Source organism: Pan troglodytes, chromosome 12 (assembly GCF_028858775.2).
Source record: "Pan troglodytes isolate AG18354 chromosome 12, NHGRI_mPanTro3-v2.0_pri, whole genome shotgun sequence".
Taxonomy (NCBI): Eukaryota; Metazoa; Chordata; class Mammalia; order Primates; family Hominidae; genus Pan; species Pan troglodytes.
Genome location: NC_072410.2, coordinates 13,322,912 through 13,346,964, shown reverse-complemented (window position 1 = coordinate 13,346,964; position 24,053 = coordinate 13,322,912). Strand labels below are relative to the sequence as shown.

The window sequence follows — 24,053 nt, the reverse complement described above, 5'->3', positions numbered from 1 at the left end:
GTAGATGCGTAGCTGGCTGTCCAGTCCCATTGCATCTTCCCTCTTGAGCAAATAGCTAAACGTGCGCTTCATCCCTCCACTCAGGCTGTGCTAATAGGAAACCAAAGCGGCCAAGGGGCTGGACACGTGGATGGAGGGCTCTGCCTCGCAGCACCTCCAAAACAGTTGCCACTTACAGAGAGCACACTAAGTGCAGACGCTGTGCTGTGTGCTCTGCAAATGTCACTCCTCGGCCTCCCCTCTGCACCAAGACAACTGCTACCATGAGAATCCTGTCTTGAGGAAGCCCAGAGGAGCAAGGTGCCTGCCCAGCTCACAAGGTTGATGAGCAATTGGCCAAGTCACTGTTTTATCACCACGGAATCACTGCTGGAGTTTGGTAATGGTCGTTGTATGTGAATGCCTCTGTGCTCCCCTACAAAATGACTGAAGCAGACTCAGACCTCAACAGTGCATTCTAGGGATGCCTTCCAGTTACTGAATGGCGTACTGGGGTTGTGTGCATTGCCTTGCTTAATTTTCACGATGAGGCAGTAGAGCCACAGTTAAAATTTGGCCTCAGCAAGTCCCGGGTTCGAATGCGGCTTGTGCAGCTTTTGAGTTGATTACCCTGTGTCTCTTGTTTAGCATCTCAGAGCCTGTTTTTTCTTCAGGGCGGCTTTGAGAATTCAGTGAATGAATGTATGGGCAAGACTTAGGACAGTGCCCGGCTCATAGTCAGCTCTCAAGAAATAGGTCTCAGCATAGTAATAATTATCATTATATTTAGATAATTATGTAGTCCGTTTTACACATGAGGGAAGTGGGGCTAAGAGCAGTTCAGGAACTTGTTCAAGATCAGCCAACTAATAAATACCAGGGACACCCAGCTCCATCTGTTGCCAAAGCTGTCGCAGCATCACGCACTTCCCGCAGAACACCGTGCTGTGGCTGTTTATCTTCTTGAAGTTCCTCAGGGAGTCAGTCTCTTTTGTGTCAGGAGCTCCCTCACACCGTGGTGAACTTGGCCGGTCATCCAAACCCACTCCCGCCCCCAGCCCGGGGCCATGACCCCTAAGAGGGGGAGAGCAGTGTTCATTTTGCTCTTCACCATCGTTTTGAGTGCTGTAAATTGTAATAATCCTGATGCCCAGGGCTCAGCTTCCAACAACAAGGATGCCCTCAGCTCCCTGTCCCTGCCGGCGCCTCCGGCTGCTTCCTCTCCTGCAGGAGGAAGGGCAGGGAACAACTGCTTCACCACTGATAACAGCAAGAGAGCAACACGATGCGGCGGTCACGTCTTCCACCAAAAACAAGCTAGAGAAGCACAATAGCTCAGCACTTCACTGGCTGCTGCCTCCCGTTCCCTGCTATTTTCATGAACCAATTTTCTTTATCTTCTGTCTTTGGCAAGGGCAGCATTTTTGAAGATGCATGTTAATGTTTAAAATACCCAATAGCTGGTGCACAATTTTTCTGTTTGTTTTAATTATCTCTTCACTTTTTCCTCTTTATTCATTGTAGATCTTCTATTCCTCTGCTCTCTAAAAATGCGTTGCATATTTATATTGTTATAAACCCTCCTGTGCTCTTCCAGTAACTGTTTTCAGCATAACCAGAGAGGTGCCCTTTCCCCACTAAAATTTTAACAGAGCACAGCCTTTAATTACCTTTTCCCCATCTCCGACAGGAAAATTTCCGAACATAAAATAATAATAAAAAAACTTCCAAGTATAACTTGCAACCCGAGAGCCAGACTCAACAAAGATAAGTCCCCGTTTCTTTCTTCTGAATATCTGAAGTTTCCTGCAAGCCCCAGTGGTGCCTCTCACATGTCCCAGGCCTCTGGCCAGGTTCCAGCCTCGCTCACTGCTTGCTAGATATCCCACTGGAGCTTATGCTGTCGGTGCCCAGCAAGAAAAGGTGCTCCCTTCTCTGAGCCAGGCCTCCCTGCAAGACCTTGGCACCTTCCGCCTGTTTTCCTGACTGCCTGTGGGTTGAGGTGGCATATGAGAACTACTTGACTGTCTTTTAAAACTCATGTTGCTTCCTTTGACTTCCTATCTGCTGTGTCGGCCAAAATACTGTTATTCAACAGATTGCTAGAGGGTGGGAATTCGCATAGAGTTTGGTATAAAGTCAAGGCTGGACACACAAAGGAGTCCCTGGCCATGCAGGCACAGAACACATTCTTGTGGCTGTCACCCAGCTGTGCCACATGAGGTCACAGTCCTTCGACCTGCTGTCTCCATGCCTGTCCCCTCCCCAGGCTGCAGGCGCTGGGGTTGCCTTCCCTGTAAACTCCTCCTGTGACTGTCCCCATCAGCAGCCCCACCATCCCCTGCTTAGCTGGCTTGACTCCTCAGAAGCACCTCTGCAGCCAGGGCCACATCCTGCTGACTGCTTGGCCTTCAAGCCCCCCACAACCCCCGCGATCCCTGTGCCTCCACCTCTATCTCAGCTCCTTGGATGCTCCCAGCGTCCACCAGACAACCCCAGCCTCCTCAGTTGGCCCTAGAGGCACCAAGGTGTGCCATCCTCTGGCCTTTCTTTTTTTTTTTTTTGAGACTGAGTCTCGCTCTTGTCTCCTAGGCTGGAGTGCAGTGGCGTGATCTTGTCGCTGCAACCTCTGCCTTCTGGGTTCAAGCGATTCTCCTGCCTCAGCCTCCCAAGTAGCTGGGATTACAGGCGCTTGCCACCACGCCCAGCTAATTCTCATATTTTTGGTAGAGATGGGGTTTCACCATGTTGGCCAGGCTGGTCTCGAACTCCTGACCTCAGGTGATCCGTCCACCTTGGCCTCCCAAAGTGCTGGGATTACAGGCATGAGCCACCCTGCCTGGTCATCCCACGGCCTTTCTTACCTCACCAGGCACCTCGACCCTCGGCCCATCCACACTCTGGCCCGCACCTGCTTTTTTCTAGATTTACCTGTTCCACACCTCTGACCACTCCCTTGGCCACATCACTCACCAGCCCAGGCCTTTTCATTATCCCTATATCAGCCCAGCTCTTGAGGCCCGCCCCCTCCTGTGGAGTTACCTCCTGCCCTATCAGCTAATCAACAGCAAAGCTTCCCTGGTCCATCATATCTAGTACCATTGTTTCAAAACAACATTGCAACTTTCTCCTTTTTATTTTTCCCCTCTTAAATTAAAAAGAAACTCACAAGTGATGCAATAAATCAAATAACAGAAAAGGGTATAACAAAACTGAAGTACTGCCCTGTCTCCTTCTGACCCTGCCTGCCCTGAGACCTGGTATCAACAGTCGAGGCCCTGTTTATTTCTGTGCTTTCCTGGGACTGTCTGCAGGTGCTCCCAGGCCTCTGAGGATCCACTTGTGTCTGAACATCTCTACCCAGTGACCACTATCTCCCCAGTCTCAGCTCACAAAAACATCTTTGTGTGTACCTGGTGGAGTTAAAGTGTACGATTGTGTTCAATCCTTTATTCCCAAAGCTGGTGAGTTTTTACCTCCCCTTCTGGTGCTGAAAATAGTACGTAACCCATCAGCGTGTGCAGCGCAGCATGTGCAGGGTTCTGCAGATTGAGGTTCTCATGGGTTATCATGGCTAACTTTGCAAATTGAGTCCCTTTCTATCTGCTTCCCATGGTACCTGACCCAGCGTTTGGTGTGTGCCCAACCAATGCAAACTGATCTTAAATATTGCCTGAGGCAAAGAGAATTAAGACGGGAAATCTGTTTGAAAGAAGTGGTGGGACAGCCACCTGTCTCCACATGGCTTAATCAAGAAGGCAACTGGATAAATGTGCACTTACGGGTCACATGTACAGGTTTACTTCATTTTCATGAAATGACTTGTATCTCTGTTTAATGTTGCTTTTTGCAAATCAAATCGTATTCCCTTTGGCTCCTTAAAATTTCAGAGACAATTTTCCATAACTTTTAATTGACCTTTAACTGGCACTGAATCTTAATTTAAGCTTTCGATTGCTTTTGCCAAGTTTTTATACTAATGTTCTATTAAACAGTTAAGGCCCCTAGAGGAGCCCCCATCTTAATCATAACAAAAAAATCTATTACTTTACCATTTGTATAATGTTTTATAGTTTTCCTGTATAGAGTGTAGTATGAATAAATGCCTTCAAAATTCTCCTTTTTAAGTATCAGATTTCTAGATGATTCTTTAAAGTGGAGTACAACTTGATTTCAGGCTTCAGGCTGTGTGTGTGACTGTGAGTGTGTAGGCACACAAACACACATGGCTTTTTCTGGATCTAACTCATAAGCTCTCCCTTCTGTAACATGACAGTGTTCCGTGCCTGGGCACAGGGATGCTTTCACACCTAGATCTTGAGAGCCAGGGCTGCAGCACAGCCTCATCGCAAGCCTCCAGTCCCTGGCCCTCCCTGGCCCTTGATCTCCTACACACCTACCAGCACCTGGCTTCTCACCTTGTGTCTGGGAAGGTGGGGGCTCACCTGGAGCCAGCCAGACAGCTCAGGTCCACAGAATCAGTGTGTGCGCTCCAGCCAGAAGTCCAGCACTGTAGGGCCCTGCTTTCAACCCATGTGTGTCCCTGGCTGGGGGCACTGAGTAGGTGTTAGTAACCCTCAATAACCTTTCTTCACCTTCCCAAGGAGCTGACCCCTTCTCTGTGTCTTGACATTACTCTTTGTTGTCTGGAAATCACTTACCGAGTTGCATGACGACCATTGGCTTCTGATTGATCACTTCCTATGTTCTGTATCAGAATCATTTTTCGGTCCTCATTTCAGACCCACAGAAGCAGAATCTTTGGGGGTGGGGCCCACATTTTACATTTTGTGGAACTCCCTGATTGTTTCTTTGTATACAGAGTTGGAGAGCTGAGAGACCCTCAGTGGTTCAGGTGCTCTCCCAAGGCAAGGCAGGTGGAGGTCTTGGATAGGAATCTCATTTTATTTATTTGACAAAAATATATTGGGAACTAACTAGGTCCTAGGTATTTCGTAAACTATTTAATATTCAGAGATGAGTAAACACATTATAAAAACAGCAACATAATCACCAGATATTGATGAGATGCATTAGTCCTTTAAAAGCGCTCCTATATCTGTCATCTCAGCAGCTCAGCGAGGCAGATGGTACCCTTCCAAAGGTGCAGAAACAAAACGCAGGTGGTGGGGATGCAGAGCCGGGCCTTCACCACACCCGCAGAGTCTGCGCCCAGCAGTGTGGTTGGCGCAGGATGTGTTAGAGGAAGGGGAGGGGGAAGCTGGGCAGGCTGAGGGCACTGGGTGGTGGGGAGGGCCTTCCAGAAGAGAGACATCCCAGCAGGGCGACAGCAGCCCATCACTTCCATGGAGGAAGGACCAGTGCACCTTTCTCGGCAGATCTGTCTCCCGCCCAGGCCAGGATGTTTCAGAGCAAACGAGACGTTTTGTTCCTAAAAGATATGGCTGTTTGGTTTTCTCCCTGTGAGGCTGAACTGATTGGAGCCTGGCCATCCAGAAGGGTCATTGGAATGGAAAGTGATCCCCCCAACAGAGAGGAGTGCAGGCCACAGATGGAAACAGCAGAGTGCTAGGGGGAACATTTGCAGAAGAAAGCAGTCAGGAAAACGTAACAGGGATGCCAAATCCACATCCCACTGGGCTCGTGAACATTGCTTGCTTACTCCCAGTCCCAGGAGAAACCCAGCAAATCCATCTTTCCTTAACATAATCTTTCAGCCCAGATCAGCCCTAAATTGTGTCCTCTAAAACCTGTTCTCCTCCCACGGTGTTGTCCCCCAAATCAATCTATGAGCCTCCCCCCAAGCACATGCCAACTGTCCATTGGCTATTCTTTCCTGCCTCACACGGGACGACCACCAGGGAAGTGCCTAGACCGTCTACCTCCATATTCCATGGATTCCGTGAGCGTGACGATTGTTAGTACTGGGAATTCCACAGCGATTGGTAATAACTGATGCTTAAGGCATTAGCAGAATTCTGTCCTGGAAGGCGGACGTTTTGGAGAGGGTTTTCTAGCCATGACATCAGCGTTTTTCCAAGTTAATTAAGTGTTTAGTTTATTTAATCCTGGAGAATTGAGACAGGAAAATTATCCATCACATTTACGCACCCCACCCTTTCCAAAGCAGACAGCTAAGGTTGGGCCTGACTGCAGATACTCTCAGCAGCTGGGCAGTGAGGCAGCAGGGCCTCGGCCTCTCCAGCTCCACCATACCCCACGTCCAGGCCCACAGGGCCCACGGTGCCCTGGGAGCAAGAATCTGCCCACCGAGTCCCTCTCTACTCAGGGGCCAGAAGGGCTCTCCCCGACGGGCCCAAGAGCCCTCAGCTGGACTCAGTTCATTCAGCAAACAAGTGTTGAATGCCTGTTGTGTTCTCAGCACCGTGCTAGGCGCTGGTGGGGATACTGCAGTGAACCAAACAAACACGACCCCTGTACTTCCAAAGCTTTGATTCTAGAGGGGAGCCTAGACGGGGATGAACAGCCACCAGGCCCCTTCATGGGGAAGAGGAAACAGAAGTGGGCAGAGAAAGGCTAATTCCTTTTCCTTTGGACAACGCAAGGCCACCCAGGTCTCCTGCCTGCCAGGAGGGGAAGAGCGGCCAGCAGCCCCAGAGCCTGCAGAGTGGGCTCCGCCGGGACACCTGGGGCAGGCCTGGCTTCTGTCCCCGCATCCTGGCCTGCTGTCCTTGTGACCTAGGGATCCCAGCCTTAGCACTGATGACATTTGAGGCCGGATAACCCTGCCATGGGGGGTTCCCTTGCATTGGAGTATGTTTACCAACATCCCTGGGATCTGCCCACCAGATGCCAGCAGCACCCCTGAGTTGTGACAGCCCAGATGTCTTCAGACATTGCCACCTGTCCCCTGGAGGCAAGGTCACCCTCTCATCAAGAACTCTTGCTGTGGGTTCAGGCCTCCTGGGGAGCCAGTTCCCACCCCAGGTACTGCAGTTCATTCCTTCCTGGCCTGCGGAGGGGCTGACGGGCCCAGCTGCGGGGTCTCCCATCCCCAGGCCTTATGCCCTGCCTACATCGTGGCCTGAACAAGCCTCCTCACTCCCTGCCCCCAGGCACCCCACTCAGATCCCAGAGTTCTGCCCCCGACCCCTCATGGTTTCTTCTTTTCCTTTCTAGTTTCTACCCAAGCAGTTCCCAATGTGTGTTCCTGGGAACACTCTCCCTCAAGTTGTGCCGCCAACAAGAGTTCTCTGAGAACTAGACTCGGGAAACACCACACTTTGAGCTGCCAGCACATGAAGGGCTGCAACGAAATCCATGTCTAACTGATTGCTCTAGGCTGTTTCCTATTGCTCACAACCTCCAGGGCCTGGCACGGTGCACAAGACCTTCAGGAAGTTATTGGAGGGAGAGTGAGGCAGAGGGGAGATAGGCCGGGAGGCTGCAAGCCCAGTAGCGGAGTCAGGTATCTGGATCCCCGTGCTGCATGGCTCAGAGCTGGGCCGCCTCTTCCTCCTGAAATCACCCAGAACTCCCCATGGACCATCAGTACAGAGCCTGAAAGCAGGAACAGCTGACCTCCAGGATGAGTCCAGCCTTGGAGGAAACACATTGAGAAAAGTGGGGAGCCAAGGCCGAGACTCAGGCAGTGGAGTTGGAGGCTGGGATCCACACTTGCCCAGGGCACACCCTCATTATATCTCTTTCCCTCTCTATTGCATAAGCAGCAGTGGCCTGGGGCACAGGCTCTGAATGCAGTGGGATTAATGAATACAGTGGAACAAATGCTGGTCACCAAGGGTGATGGGGATGGTCCCTTTAGACACCTTACCCGGTGGAGACCCTTCACCGGGCACTAAGCAGTATCCCACAGCCACAGGCCCCCAGACCCTGGCACCGCTGCAACAACAGTCCAGGCATGTGGCCTGGGGGGGACTTGGCTGGGGCCGGAGCAGTTGTGCTCTTAGACAACCAGACCCCAGCGTGGCTTGGGCCTCACGGAAAGTCCCATCAGGAACCGTGTCACCTGTCCTACAAAGTCCACTTAGAAGAGCTGGGGGAGGAGAAAGCAGATGACATTGACTGCTGGTTCCTCTACACAGACAATGACGTTGCCAGGCTTGGCCAGGGTCCCGTGACAGAGAGGGCTGTGTTGTCGGGGATGGCACGTCAGCAGCATCCTTCTCTGAGAATGGCATCACTGGCCTGCCCTGGGGGCCTCGGGGCCTATTTTGGACATTTCTGCTAGATTTTGGAAGAGAAAGGAAAACAAGTGTCGGACAAGCTTTTTTTTGGCGGGGGGTGGGCGGGGGGGACGGAGTATCGCTCTGTCACCCAGGCTGGAGTGCAGTGGCGCAATCTCAGCTCACTGCAACCTCCACCTCCTGGGCTCAAGCTATTCTCCCACCTCAGGCTTCTGAGTATCTGGGATTACAGGCAAGTGCCACCACACTCAGCTAATTTTTGTATTTTTAGTAGAGACAGGGTTTCACCATGTTGGCCAGGCTGGTCTCGAACTCCTGACCTCAAGTGATCTGCCCACCTTGGCCTCCCAAATTGCTGAGATTACAGGCATGAGCCACCGTGCCCAGCCTGGATGAGCTCTTGGTCTTAGCTTTGTTTTCCTCCTCTGAGCCACTTTACAAGGTTATCTTTAAAGTTTCCTGATGGAACCATTCTCCATGGGTCTCTCACCCTTCTACCCATATTACAACTGAGATGCCATCTGCTGGCCTATCTTTTCAAGATGTCCATGTAGGCACCAGCCTTGGGAAATAGAAATAATGTCAGTCTTCAAAGCAAAGAGCAGGCATGCTTACTGCTTGACTCCGGAGCAGAGGGCCAGCATCCTCACAGTCCAGTAGAGAGGATTTGGTGTCCCGAAGCTCCAGGTCTTCTGCTTTAACACAGCCTGGTGTGCCTGCAAGCGTCACCTGGCCCTCACTGGTTCACCCGTGGGAACTGGGGTTCAGGGAACTGGTGCAAGAAAATGCTGGTACTCTGGCTACTGCTGTTGCTGTGAGTGGTAAAGTCTTTTGTCTCTGAAAAAATAAGAAATTTAAAAATAAAGTTCCACATAGGAAGATGCATTCCCCTCTCTCTGACAGCAAGGGCATTGGGAAGCATTCACCTGTTTGGTTTCCATCTTGTGTGTCTCCCCAGAAAGAGAAGAAGAGTGGGCTCCTGAAGCTTCTAGCCGGAGCATCCACCAAGAAGAAGTCACGCTCCCCGCCATCTGTGTCTCCAACCCACGACCCCCAGGTGGCCGTGGACGCCCTGCTCCAAGGTGCAGTGGGCCCCGAAGTGTCCTCACTGTCCATCCACGGCAGGGCAGGGTCCTGCCCCATAGAGAGCGAGATGCAGGGTGCCATGGGGATGGAGCCTCTGCACAGGAAGGCAGGCTCCTTGGATCTAAACTTCACATCTCCTTCCCGGCAAGCACCGCTGTCCATGGCTGCCATCCGCCCCGAGCCCAAGCCGTTGCCCAGAGAGAGGTAAGTGGAGGGGCTTGTCTGCTCTGTGGCATGCTGTGGTTTGGCCTCTGAGGTCTGGAGCCACCTTCGGGGAGCAGGGACACTGTGGCCTTGCTGGGATTAGGTTTACCAGATGTACCTCAACACCCAGATCCACATGGTCCCGAGCTTGGGTGGTGAGTGCTGGATGAAACGAGTCTGGGAGTTGGAGTGTTATTTCATGTTCTGCATCCATCTGATTCCTGAGTTTGGGATTGCAAAGGAGCCATCAGGAAATGTGTCAGGACCAAGTGTTTCTGAGTGCAAATAGTGGGAGACTAGGCAGTGAGTGGTCTGTGCCCCCTCAACCCTGGGGGATCCTGGAACGGGCCTCTGGGCTGAGTCCCCAGTGGGCCCATGTGTCCCACTCAGGGAGCAGCTCTTCCCTCGCAAGCCTCAACCCACTCGGCGTCTTAGAATTATGATGTTACTCAAGACGGCTTCAAGTCTATATCCCTTGAATTATCATGGCTTCAAGGGTATATAGTCCGTCAGACTGAACCCTTTGAAATTGCCCATATTCATTCATTTCAATGCTTACTAGCAACTTCACATAGTTCGGCCTAGGTTTTTACCGATCTGGAAACTGAGTCTGGTTGAGGCAACATGGCCCACTAAGGCTGTGGGCTGTGGGGCTGCAGGTGCTTGGGTTTCACCTGGGGCTAGAGGCGTACCTGGCTTGGATCCCCCTGTGTGAGTTATCCATCCTAAAAGGGCTCTCAGATAAAAGCTGGAGGCATCACAGAGAGATACAATGGCTGTCAGGTTAGGATGGTAGGAAGATATGATCCTTACTGAGTGCCTACACATTGTAACGTTGCTGAAATAATAAAACACAAACAACCTCCCAAAAAGACAGTCCTGGTGTTTCTGCCAGAACCTTTCCTCCCTTGGCTGTTCGGGTGCCTGCAACCCGGGAAGGCAGCCTCTGCCCTGAACACCTGCTGCCCTCCCAGACACCATTCCCAGTGCCAGGTGGGGAATGAGATGGGGTCTATCTAGATCAGAGGTCTAGTTTTCTATCCTCACATATTCTTCTGTATAGTTTTCTAGCTTCACAAGTTCTTCGTCAAGGGCCAGATGGTAAATACTGCAGATGTTGCAGTCCTGCTGTGTCTGTGGTGACCACTTCCTCTGCCTTCACGGTGGAAGCGTGGCCACACACTGTATGTAGATGAATGGGCCGGTGTCCCAGTAAACCCCTACTTGTGGACACTGAAATTTAAATTTCGTACAATTTTCGTAGGTCATGAAATAGTCTTCTGATTTCTTTTTCAACCATTTCAAAATGTAACAACATTCATAGCTCTAAGACTACACAAATTAGCCGCAGGCGCAGTTTACCAGCCCTGACAGAGATGATGCCTAGCGCCAAGCCTATGGGGCTAGGCCTGGGGCTCCAGAGTGGACAAGGCTCTCTGCAGAACCCGCAGCTACTGACTTCTGCTAACCAGTGAGAACGGAAGTCGCATGTACACCTGCTGTTAGCATCACAAGAGCTGGGTGTTCTGCACAGGGGTGACGTTCAGAACACTCAGCAGTGGGCATGGATTCCGGCTACGCATGCCCAGGACAGCCAGGCCCTGCCTTCTATGTTTCCCCAAGCGCTACATGTGTGTACTCTCAGTGAACCTTCCCACAAACCCTATGAAATCAGTTATCCTCGTTTTACAGATGAGGAAACCGAGGTTTTGTAAAAGGCTAGGTAACTGGCCCAAGATCACACAGCTAGTTAGTGGCCAAGCCAGAGATTCAGCTGAGGACTTTCTGACCTCATGGCCCACACCCTGAGCTACCTCACTGTAGGGTGCGCAGTCAGCAGCATCCCCAGTCCTGTGTAGTCACAGGGCCTATTATCAGCTTGTGGACATCGTGGGACATGTCACAGCTCCTCCAGGGACTGCACCATTGTTGGGTCCTGCAGATCCATCAGCACTGCCATGCCAGTCCCAGCCCCTACAGCCACACCCACAGGGAGAAGTGCCTTCCCCTCTACAGGGCCCCAGGCCCTTGGGGGACTGGGTTCACACTGCACACCACACTGTGCAAACATACACTCACCACACATACACCATACAAACACACACATACCCAACATACATCATACAAACACACACACCACACATACACCATAAAAACACAGACACACCCCACAGATACATCATACAAACACACACACCACACATACACCATACATACAAACATACACATACACCACAGATACATCATATAAACACACATACTCCACATACATCATACAAACACATACACCACACATACACCATGCAAACACACACACCACACATATATCATATAAACACTCACACATTACACATACAGCATATACGCATGCACCACACACACTGCAAACACACACCCCACGTACACCATAGAAACACACACCATACACACCATGCAAATATACATACACCATACAAACACACCCCACACAAACACACCCCACATACATCATACAAACAGACACATGCCACATACACTGCAAACACACATGGTACAGACACCACACACACCACACATACATCATGCAAACACAGACTACACACATGTGCAAACACACTCCACATACACTATACATACAAACACATACCCCACATACACCATACAAACACATGCCCCACACACACCATTGCATACCATACACATATATACACATATATACCATACACACTGCACACACCCCACACACAATACACACACACCACACACACTGCAAACACACACCCCACATACACCATACACACATGCCACACTGCACTCACCCCACACACACTGCAAACACACACCCCACACATGCTGCAAACACACACCATACACACACGTATTGTACAAACACATCACACACCATACACACACCACACACCATACATACACACCATAAACACACACCATATACATTATGCAGACACACACACTGCACACCAAACATGCACTGCACACACACCAGGCAAACACACATAACACACAGATACACACACTATACACAAATTGTACATCAAGCAACCACATAATACAAACACATATTCAGACACACAGCACACACCCACCTTCTCTTTCCTTCTCTCCTCCTCCTCCACTTCCTCCACCTCTCATCCTCTCCTAAGGAGTCTCCTCCGCATCAGAACCTCCCTCCATGGGACCAACACCTGCTGCCTGTGTTTTCCAAGTGGGTCCTGGCCCTTGTCTGGAGTCACAGAGTTGGTCTGCCGGCTCGTGAGAATGACAGACTTTGGGGTAGTTCAAAGCTGTTCTCCTGTCTCCCCTAGGATTCTTCTTCCCCAGACCCCTCAACTTTATCTTCAAAGACATGACTTCCAGACACCTCAATAAAAAGTCTTGAAAGACCCTGTTTCTATAAAGTCATGGGCATCTCTGATGAATTAGAAAATTCAGAGACTCACTCCCGTTCTCTGAGTGTTCCATCTAATCAGGGGTCATTGTACCCAGAGACTCTTTGGTGGCCTCCTTGCACCCAGGCACTCTGTAGCACTCATTAAAGAGAAGTGTTTCCAAAAAACAGCCTGAAACCAAACTGCTCATGAGCCCCAGAAGTGCCCCCTCCCCTCAACATGGTAGCCACAGACTGCCTGGTATCCTGGGGAGCCCTGGCAGGTCGGAGCTGAGGGCATGACTGGGAAAATGCTGACTCCTCGGGCTGGGACAGCACCAGAGAGCACTTGGACTTGGGCCCTGCAGACTTGTGAGTAAAACTTACTTCCAGGCTTACTTTGGAGGAGGAGCTGCTGGGCTGCGCCCTGTGCAGAGGTGAGAGTCCCTGCAACGGGGCCAGAACACTCAGCTGCCAAGCACTCCTGGAGGGCCTCAGGTGTGCAAGGCCCACCTGTGATCATGAAAGTGGGAATGCAGGCAGCAGGGCAGTATGGGCTGTCAGGGTCAAGGTTTCCACCCCAAAATGCCAAGGAGGAATGGGCAGTGTTGCTGCCTGCATTTCTTGGGCCTTTCCTGTGCCCAGACTCCTCCAGATCTCAACCATCTCTTTCGAGACTCTGGAAAGAGAGCGGGCGCTGCTTTCCTCTCCACTCTCAGAGGAAGGACATTCAAGTAGAAGGTGCTGCAGAGGGAGCTCCTCTGAGAAAGGACTAGGGGAGTGTACTGTGAGCAGCAATCTGGGGCCGGGTCAGCGAGGCTGGCAGGCTCAGCTGCCCTGCCCCAGCAGCTGGCAGGCAGCAGGCCAGTCTCATAAGTAGACTTATGAGCCAAGCCCACGAGCCTGGGGTGTAAGTCACCTAGAGGGCCATGCCCCGTTCCTTCCAAGAGGAACTCATCTTTAGGTGTCTGGCATATTCTTGTCCTGCGGACTATGTGCAGAGGGAGCTGAATTTCCAGAAGTTGCTTGTGGAACTCAGAATACGGGTGTGGTCATGGGAAATGCAGGCAGCAAATGCACATGGCATCAGGTTAGAACCGTCTAATGCCCCAGTTCCCCAGCTACACCAACCCTGGTCTGTTCTGGTGCAGGGCCAGGCAAGCTGAGTTCTGGGACCAGCCCCTCCTGCCCACTGGATGCCCGCCTCCTGGCTCTTCTGCACCTTGGCAGTATCAAGTATCGTAGAGAGGCTTTGAGTAGACAGACACTCTGGGCCACCTACCAGCCATTTCATCCTGAATATCTTTCATTCCTTTTTTTTTTTTTTTTTTTTTTTTTTTTTTGAGACAAAGTCTCCCTCTGTCTGCTGGAGTGCAGCGGTGCAATCTTGGCCCACTGCAACCTCCACCTCCCAGATTCAAGCAATTCTTGTGCCCAGCTTCCCAAGTAGCTGGGATTACAGGCGTCCACTGACATGCCTGGCTGATTTTTGTATTTTTAGTAGAGACGGGGTTTCGCCATGTTAGCCAGGCTGGTCTCAAACTCATGGCCACAAGCGATCCGCCCACCTCGGATTCCCAGAGTGCTGGGCGTGAGGTGTGAGCCACTGCACCTGGCCCCCTTTCTTCATTTTTATAGTCCTAGTTTCCACATACATAAAATGGGGATAATAATACATGTCTGGGTATCATACTTGTAAATCACCTAGATTAACACCAGAAAAAGTATGAGTGCACACTAAACAACACAACAATAATAATATATGCTATTGTGTCCAGAGTTGCTTCCTGGTGGGTTCGTGGTCTTGCTGACTTCAAGAATGAAGCCACAGACCTTCGCAGTGAAGAGCAAAGGACAAAGCTTCCACATGGAAGTGGACCCACCGGCTTGCTCTGGGGTGGCCAGCTTTTATTCCCTTGTTTGTCCCCTCCCATGTTCTGTTTTTGTCCTATCAGAACGCCCTTTTTTCCATCCTCCCTGTGATTGGCTACTTTTAGGATCCTGCTGATTGGTGCATTTTACAGAGTGCGGATTGGTGCATTTTACAGAGTGCTGATTGGCGCGTTTTACAGAGCACTAATTGCTGCATTTTATAATCCTGTTGCTAGCTACAGAGCGCTGATTGGTGCATTTTACAGAGCGCTGATTGGTGCATTTTACAGAGTGCTGATTGGTGCATTTTACAATCCTCTTGCTAGCTACAGAGTGCTGATTGGTGCATTTTACACTCCTAGCTGCAGTGCTGATTGGTGCGTTTTACAATCCTCTCATAAGAAAGAAAAGTTCTCCAAGTCCCCACTCGACCCAGGAAGTCCAGCTGGCTTCACCTTTCACTATGACCTCTCTAATAGTAACATATGCTGTGACATCTATGATAATAGTAAGACAGTGAGGGTGAGGGCACCTGCAGCACGGCCTGGCCGACTCCTGCCCCTTTGACCTGCTTCTCCCCAGATGTTCACATCGGATCAGCTCATCCTCAGCTCTTGATGGCCTGTGAGTTATTTGGCTTTGTTAGGATTTCAGCGTTCCTTGCTCTGATCCATTATGTGTGTGGTGAGCAGAATAATGGCCCCCAAAGATGTCTATGCCCTAAACCTTAAAAACTCATGATTATGTTACCATACATGGCAAAGAGAAAGTCAGGTTGCAGATGGAATTAAAGTTGCTAACCAGCTGACTTTAAAATAAAGAGATTACCCGGGATTATCCAGGTGGGCCCTGTGTAATCACAAAGGGTCCTTATGAGTAGAAGAGAGAGGCAGAGGAGAAGGTCAGAGTGGCATGATGTGAGCACTCCCCTTTGAAGATGGAGGAAGAAGCCTCCAGAGAAGGGATGAAGGCAGCTTGTAGCAACTGGAAAGGCAAGGAAACAGCGTCTACCCTAGAGCCTGCAGGAGGAACCAGCCTTGCAGATGCCTTGATTTTGGCCCAGTGAGACCACGTTGGAGTTCTGATGGACGGAACTATCATATATTTTTATAGTGTGATGCCACTACATTTATGGTCATTCGTTACAGCCATAAACAACTAATATGTGTGTTGATATTACAGTTTAGTGTCCAGGGTATAGAAGTATTCTTATCCCCAAGTTCCAAGCAGACACCGCTCTGTTACCAGCACATTCCATGGACTCAGGGGCTCATTCGTCTTCCTGTGTTGGAGCAAGTGCTCTGAAAAGGCTACCACATGGAGGGCCACTTTGCAGACTCTGTTGTCAGGGAGGGAAGCAGACGACCCCCAAGGAAAGCAGAACATCCAAACCTCGCACATAGAGCTAATGGTAATAATAATGGAATGAGAATTCATTCTGATTTTGCCCATTTGGATTCCTTGAGCCCTGTGTCTGAAAATCAGCTGTGGTTGCCATAACCTTAATTATACTCAGCAGGGCAGAGTTGCTTGCTGATTTATGACGCACAGTTGTGACCTGGGAGTAGCTGTCATCCTCAGCTGCTGACACGGACACAACAACGGCGCTCTGTGTCTATAACGGGGAGTATCAATTACTTTCCTGCAGCAGGAAGAACAGCTCAGAGTCTTGGAATGATCTGGACAGAAACGTTAAACACTTGTCTCGTATAAATTCAGCCCACATCCATCTGGGCTCATTAAATCATTGAATTGCTCAGAAGCACCAAATTACATCTTTCTAACAAATTATATTTTTAAAGCTGCTTGTTTATTTCACATCTGGAAGTTGAGGCAAAAGCCAAAACTTGCATTCAAAGTCTGAGAAATCATCTCGCCCTTTGCCTTCCTTTCTTTCCTTGGGGAAGAGAGAGGAGGAGCAGGTGTCTGGAAGAGGTGGAGGATGGCAGAAGGCCACAGGTGGGATGGCGCTGGTCCTGCGGGCCCTCGCGGCCTCAGTTTGTGGAAGGCCACAGGTGGGATGGCGCTGGTCCTGCGGGCCCTGGCGGCCTCAGTTTGTGGAAGGCCACAGGTGGGATGACGCTGGTCCTGCGGGCCCTGGCGGCCTCAGTTTGTGGAAGGCCACAGGTGGGATGGCGCTGGTCCTGCAGGCCTTCGCGGCCTCAGTTTGTGTGCATGCTGTCTGATTCCACAGACCGCTGGCTGCATCCCGGCAGCCATCTGTCCTCCTTGAAGGAGGGCCAGCAGGAAGCCCTCACAGAGACGCTGAGCTGGGAGGAAGGAGGTGCCTCCGCCTGCCCTCCTTCCTTCCCGCCTGCATGTCCCTGAGAGCAGAGTCTGGTTCGCCGGCAGATAGCCCATGGGAACCAGTCCAACCATCGTGCACCAGTAGATGCTCCGAGACACTTAGAGTTGGCTGGTATTCGGGACTGGGACCCAGAACCTGGCCTGTTCTGCTTCCCCAGGAGTAGGAACACTGCACCCCCAAGTCAGCCTCAGGAGCCCATCCTCCATGCCTCCTCCTCTTGCCAGCCTGATGCAAGCTGGGCCTGTGTGCCCAGGGGCTGTGCACTCCATAGGACTGGGCCTTGGTCTCCTGTCTGCACATTTTTCGTGAGCCTGGCACCAAGCCAAACTGCCCCAAAGCCATGGCTTCTGCGCCCCAGGCTCTGTGAACACGTGGGGTGGGGAAGGGCAAAGGCTTCCTCCCTGAGCATGCACTCAGCTCGATTTTCAGACACCAATGTGCAAGCATTCCCTCCCAGAGCTGCTGGAAATCCACATTCCCTAGTTCATTCCCCCTAAGTCGTATCAAGTAGGTCCAGGATGGGCCCAGGGAACTGGGGGGGGTCCTGAAGTACGTGAGCCACACTCGGAGCAGGTGTGCAGTAATCCCTGTGGCGATGGGGCTTGCAGACTGGTGCAGGAGGCAGGATGGGTTGGGTAAACAGGTGAATGGCTGGGCGGTGGAAGATGGTAAGAGCTGGGAAAGGGCAGGCCCCGCGTGGCCACACAGGGAAGGGCGTTCTGGGCAGAGGGAGCAGCATATGGAGGAGCCCTGAGGTGGGTGCACCTGGGGTCGCCAGGGCGCGGCAGGGCAGAGCTGGTGGAGTGGGAAGGGCGCAGTGTGGAGGGCCTGGGAATGCTGGGGCTTTTAGACTGTGGCCCCTCCTCTGAGAGGGATGGGGACTGCTGGAGCCCTCTGAGCCTTTGCCCAAAAGGAGCCTCAGCTGTGAGGCAACTCAGTCCAAGCAGGGTGAAAGCGGGAGGCCCAGAGCGGGCAGCCTCAGGACCAGGAGCCACCCACAGGAGACCCGCACGGAGGCCACCAGGGAAGGCATCCAGAGCCGCGGGGGCCGTGTCTCCTAGACAGCCTCGGCGTCTGTGGAGATGGGTACCCGGGCAGTCCAGTGCTGGTTATTGAGCGCCTTCGCCCTGCCAGGCCCATCTCGGTGCTGCTCAGCAAAGTGGGTGTCTGAGGGACTGTCAGCCAGGGGTTTTTAGGCAGAGAGAATGGCTGCACCCTGCCTGCCACAAAACCCACCGCATGTGGGATCTGGGCTTTAGACGTGCGGTCCGACACCCTGGTGGCCCAGGGGCGTCTTCTCTCAGCCCTTACTGCACAATCCTCACCCACAAAAGGGCTGGGGGCACAAGGCCCAACTGGTTCGTCCTTGGCAGTGTTTTAGAGGAAGGCTCTCCTGGGGCCACCACAGCTGCTTTTCAGCCTTGTTCCTCCTCCTCTGCGGCTTGCAGGATGGGTGTGGGATAGCAGAGCAGGGGTGTGTGTGTGTATGTGCGTGTGTGTCCTGTCAAACATAATCATAGCCGGACACTAGTGAAAGTGGTCAGACAGGTTTTAATCGGCAACATAACGGACATTTGCAATGGGGAATAGGGTCCAGGCTGAGCTGAGCTCAGCTTCAATTGGCACACAAGTGACTGGGGGTTTCCAAGAGAGAATGAGAGAGCAGGGAGGCAGCGAGTGGGGGCTCAGGAGAGTGAGGGAAGTGAAAAGTTACAGATGGTGGAAGCGGGTGGTCCGTGGGAACACATCTGGACATGCTGACGTGCTCACTGAAGTCAGGAGACAGGCCCTGTCCTCAGGTGTGGCTGGAACCCACAGTCGATTCTTTTGGCTGCCGTGAGGTTTCTCAGGCAGGCACTTTAAAGGGGACTGGGGTCAGCCTAGGGATGCCACCTTGAGCTGTTAGAAGCTATGTTAGTGGTTGTTCAAGTTGTTATAGGCAGAGGTGAGGCCCAGCCAAGAAGAGGGCTCAGAGGAGCCAGGCTGGAGTGTGGTCAAGGAGAGAACTCTTGGTCAGTGCCACAGCTGAGTGTTGCCAGGAGCACCTGCCACAGCCCAGAGAGCCCCTGGGGTGCACTCAGAGCTCCAGCACCTGCCACGCAGCACACCCCATGCCCCTGGGTCCCTGCAGGCGGAGGCCATGCAGGGAAGGCCCCAGGGAAGGCTCCTGTCTCTGCTTCCACACTATAGCATATTGGTCTGAAGACAGGGACTCCAAAGAGGCCTCAGAGGCTGCAGGGGGCCCAAGTCTTGTGGAAATGAGATGTGGGGAAAGTTGGGCCTTATTGATGTTGATGTTGTGGCCTCAGCCAGTTCCAATGCTAAGGCACTGGGAAAAAAAAATCTTATGATTTTTGGAGCACATTTAAAAATAAGGACAGGTTGGGCACGGTGGCTCATACTCGTAATCCCAGCACTTGGAGAGCCTGAGGCCAGCGGATCACTTGCACTCAGGAGTTCAAGACCAGCCTGGGCAACATAGCAAGACCCCATCTCTACAAAAAAAAAATTAGAAATTGGCTGGGCATGGTGGTATGTGCCTTGGTCCCAGCTATTCGGGAGGCTGAGGTGGGAGGCTCACTTGAGCCTGGGAGCTCAAGGCTTCAGTGAGCTAGGATCATACCACGGCACTCCAGCCTGGGTGGAAGAGCAAGACCCTGTCTCAAAAAAATAAGGACAATTTACAGAAACAATGTTCCAAGTACCTTTCACACATCACATTGGGCCCCAACCTGTGAGGTGGTGCTGCAGTTGAGGGACGTGCTTTTCAGAGGAACCTACAGAGGGAGAGGTGAGGACACGAGCCCAGGGTCTTGACACTGGGATGGGGCAAATGGGGACACAGTTTTTTCTGACCCTCCCCCGCCCCTGCCCCTGGGAGGCCGCAGTCTGGGTGGGTGGGCCAGGGCAGGAGCGTGGATATGAGATGGGGGGCTGTGCTTGGGTGGAGAATCTTCAAGGGGGTGAAACAGTCCAGCTTCTTCGTAGATCAGCGTCTAAAAGGACAGCAGGGGGAAATGCCTTTTAAATTTTTTTTATTAAAAAATGAAAAATTTCAAAAGAGTTTTGAAAAAATTAAAAATAAAGATAAATAGAAATTGTATAAAGTGGGAAAATAGCAGCAAATAACAATAATTAACACCGAGGGAAGAAAAAGAGAAAGCACGACCCAGCAGACGGAGACTGTCTGTGCGGGGCTCACCCACTGTGCTGTTTCCCCAGGTACCGCGTGGTGGTCTCGTACCCACCCCAGAGTGAGGCGGAGATCGAGCTGAAGGAAGGCGACATCGTCTTTGTGCACAAGAAGCGTGAGGACGGCTGGTACAAGGGGACCCTGCAGCGGAACGGCCGCACAGGCCTCTTCCCGGGCAGCTTCGTCGAGAGCTTCTGAGAACTGGTGCTCCCTGCACCCAGCTCACAGAGGGGGAGGCCGCCTGGGAAGCTCCAAGGCACCTGGGGGGGGGAATGCCCTGGCCCAGGGTGGGGGCCAGGGACTGTGGAGGTCGTGCCTTCTCCCAAAACCCCCAAACGGAGAGCACACCTGGGATGTTCTTCAAGGAAATGCCCACCCCCTCTGTGGAAACTGCAAAGAAAGCACCTTGAGGAAGAGGCAGGTGCCGGCGCAGGCAGGCCTGTGGCTGTGGTTTGCAGCCATGGCAGCGTTCTCATTTACCACCTAAGCAGGGTTGGAGGTTGGAGGAGGTCTGCAGGCGAGGTGGGTGGCATGGGGGCCAGGAGCGCTGGAGATCATCTTTCTGGGCTGCCCTGGGCTTCCCGCGGGGCCCAGGTTGCTCTGTCACCATTCTATATACCTCAGTCACCTGCCGCCCGGCTGCTCAGCAGGGGTGTTTGTGAGGCCCTGGGGGTGCCCCGGAAGGGGCACCCCACCGCCCCTGTGGGAACCGGAGCAGAATCTGTGGGCTTGTCGCCTGCCAGTAGTATAAGCAACATTTTCTGTTCACCACCATTGTCCCTTGCATTACTTCTTTCTTACAGCATATTTTTAACGTAAAGCTGTTAGACTTTATATATTTCTAATAGGTCAGACATTGCCTATTTTTCATACATCTGGTGCTGCCTTTTTGTAAAACTAATAATGACTTGGTTGAGCTTGAAAGAAAAGATGTCTGAGGCGACATCAAAGGGGCAGAATTTTTATATTTCCCATATGGCTTTGGGAGAGCGCCGAGAAGCCTCCATCCCGCACCTCAGCGCTGGCCAGTACTCTGGGGGCTGGCGGGGTGGATCCATTGAGGGGGTCGGAGGGAGCTTGGAAGCAGCCGGTTTCTTTAAACTCTTACCAAAACCCCGCGCTCTGTCTAGACGCTGATGATTATTATTCAAGACCTGGAAACATTTCAAGGAAGGGCCACTATAATTGTCCTTTTGTGTGGCGGTAGAAGGAGCACGCAGGTCAACCCCAGCCGGGAAGGCAAAATCTTCCCTTTATTGCCTCAGAGAGAACTGCAATTAGCATTCTCAGAAGATGATTTCTTGGTATCAAAATGTGCAGTTTCTACAACAGTTTAGATCACCACCACCATTTTTCTTCTTTTTTAAAAATAAATAACTGCTCCCATTTCAGGCAGTGCAAACCTTCATCTGCTGGAGACCAGAGGTACAAGGAGATCAGGGGGTTGCGGCACCGCTGCAGGCTTGCAAGATCGGGGAGTTGGGAGGGCGAGAGAGGAGGAGGTGCAGCTTTGATGCTGGGACTTCCCTGAGTGGGGCTGATGAATGTATATTCATTAGCACCATGGCTCACTTCCCAGGAAGACTGATCAGGAGCCCTTCAGGGACAATTTTGTTCTCAAGATTCACACCTTAGGAACACATTTTTATCACCTCAAAATTTTGATCCATCACCCCTCTCTCCACCTATATTTTTACAAATACCATTCAGACTTAAATTAAGCTGAACAAACTAGCCTTTGGTAACATAGGGTGTCGTTGGTTTTCAGGGATGTAACCAATTCCAGAAATACCTTCTTTTGCCTGGCACGAAGCCTTTGAAACACGGGCCGCTTATTTTCAGAGTTCCTGTTTTGGGACGTGACTTGGCTACTTGTTACTTCCAGGTGGTTACCACACGGCGGGGGTCATGCCTTTCCCTCCCCCCAGATGATAATAGATTTAATAGACTCAAAGAAGTTGTTCAGAGTCAAAGAAGAAAAAGTCTGGCTTAAACATAGTAACTTCTGTGTGCCAGGTTAATGACAACCAAAAGCTGTCTATTTACCATTATTGCCAAACTTCATCAGTTGCCCATCCTGCACCAAAATCCTGTGCGTGTTTAAATTCACGTTGTCACCAAAGAGGTGCACAGATCAACAACCTGGATGACGCAGGTGTTCTCCAGGGAAACCAGACCAAGTCAAGCCTCCAGGTAACTTTTTTGAAGTCTTTTTTTTAAGGCGCGCAGGTACCAAGCAACAGAATAGAGTAACCTGAACGTTCTTACTCTCCCAGGCATGGCCCACATGGTGCTTCAGGTAGAAACATGCTTCACCCTCCTGGTGGGGGGCGAGGACACAGCCCACTGCGTGCAGCATGGTAGAGAGCTGGGGCGAGTATCTCCATGTCTTTGGAGGATGTCAGCTGGCCGCTTTCAGGGCAGAGTCGGGTGGGCGTTGGGGCCACCTCAGGAAGGAGAGCGATGCGTGGGTCTGGCCAGAGCTCTGGAGCCAATGCCGGGCTGCCTGAGAGCAGAGGAAACGCATGGCCCACGTGCATTTCTGAGTATTTTAAACTCGTTCAGGCCCTGCAGCCTTCATGATGATGTAGCTTGCAGAGAAGAGCAGGAGCAGAATTAGCCCTTTCTTCAGGCCATCTTGCCTCAAAGGGCACACACATGTTGGGTGGTTAAGATGAAACTAACCCTTATGTTTCATCCTGGCCCCATGATGTACACATCTTAGCCATGTAGTGGCCTTGGGGGGCCACAGAGATTTCCTTTGAGGAGCATGGTAGAGTCCACAGCCATGGCTGAAGTCAGTGGACACCGAGGGGACAGGACTGCAGGCCACCAGGGGCCTCTGCCCAGAGGGAGGCAGAGAGGATGGCGGCCACGGGTGCTCTCCTAGCATCCTCATGGGGTGATGCCAGGCCGGGCACTTCAAAACAGGCTCAGCCGACTGGGAGATCCTTTGTACTTTGCACAGTTCACACACACAAACACACACACCCTATCCCAAGTGTTTTTGTTAGACACAAATGTCAGCGTGTGATTTTGAAAGACTTGTCAGTGATGACAAACCATGATGCCTGTGTTTCTGAGTCTTTAAATAAAAATGAACATGGAGAAGCCTTGTGTCTGCATGTTGGGAGGAGCAGGGTCCAGCAGAGGCCAAGAGGGACCCAGGTAGGAGCAGAACCTGAAGATTTGGCCCACCTGCCTGCTGACCAGCCCAGCTGGCTTACGCACCTGCCTCTCAGTGCTCTTGTGTGGGGTGCACCGAGTCTGTATCAGGATGGCATTAGTCAAGGAGATGGGAGAGTCGTGACATCAAATGTCTGTACCCAGCACATGCCAGAGACCCAGGAGCTGGGCAGTAAGAGCCAAGCCACAGAAGCCAGCGGTGGGCTGGGTGGGGAGGGTCTCCAGTTCCCCTCTAGGGGCTCATGTGCCTGGAAGGGCAGGGTGGCTTGCTGTAGATGACTCGCCTCCTTTTCTTGTCATTATTCAAGTCCCTCGTAACCAGAAGTGCCTGGTATTAACCTCGGAGACCAGCACTCTCCTGGTCTTACCCTTGTCTCTCTGGCCCTTGGGGTGCCTGAGCCATGGCTGCCATTCCCTGGAGCACAGGATGGGGGTGCAGGGAATCCCACCAACAGAAGAGCCCAGGAGCCCACTGATCTCCAGAAAGGTGCGTCTGTCTCCAATCAGCCAGCCTGACACCTGGCAGAGGGCTGGCCCGCCAGCCTGATCCATGCCTGGAACCACGTGTTTCTTGAAACAGGCTTTCACTGTTCTCTTGGCTGAGACACATCTACATATACATTTGAGCTGGAAGAACACTTAGCAAAGAGCCATTTTACTCTACCATAAAAATTAAGTGACCTTGCCAGGCAGTGGTGCATGCCTGTAGTCCTAGCTACTCTGGAGGCTAAG

At 51.8% G+C, this 24,053-nt stretch overlaps 1 protein-coding gene across 2 annotated transcripts in view; it reads left to right on the top strand.

Moving 5' to 3' along the window:
• SH3RF3 (SH3 domain containing ring finger 3) overlaps nucleotides 1–23,246 on the top strand; it is a 353,462-nt gene extending 330,216 nt beyond the window's left edge. For both annotated transcript variants that reach the window (XM_054678130.2, XM_054678129.2), the window contains 2 exons: nucleotides 9,067–9,398; nucleotides 20,165–23,246. In XM_054678130.2, the coding sequence (XP_054534105.1) occupies nucleotides 9,067–9,398; nucleotides 20,165–20,333 (501 nt within the window). In that variant the 3' untranslated portion in view covers nucleotides 20,334–23,246. The remainder of the gene's footprint in view (nucleotides 1–9,066; nucleotides 9,399–20,164) is intronic.
• The last annotated feature ends 807 nt before the right edge of the window (nucleotides 23,247–24,053 follow it).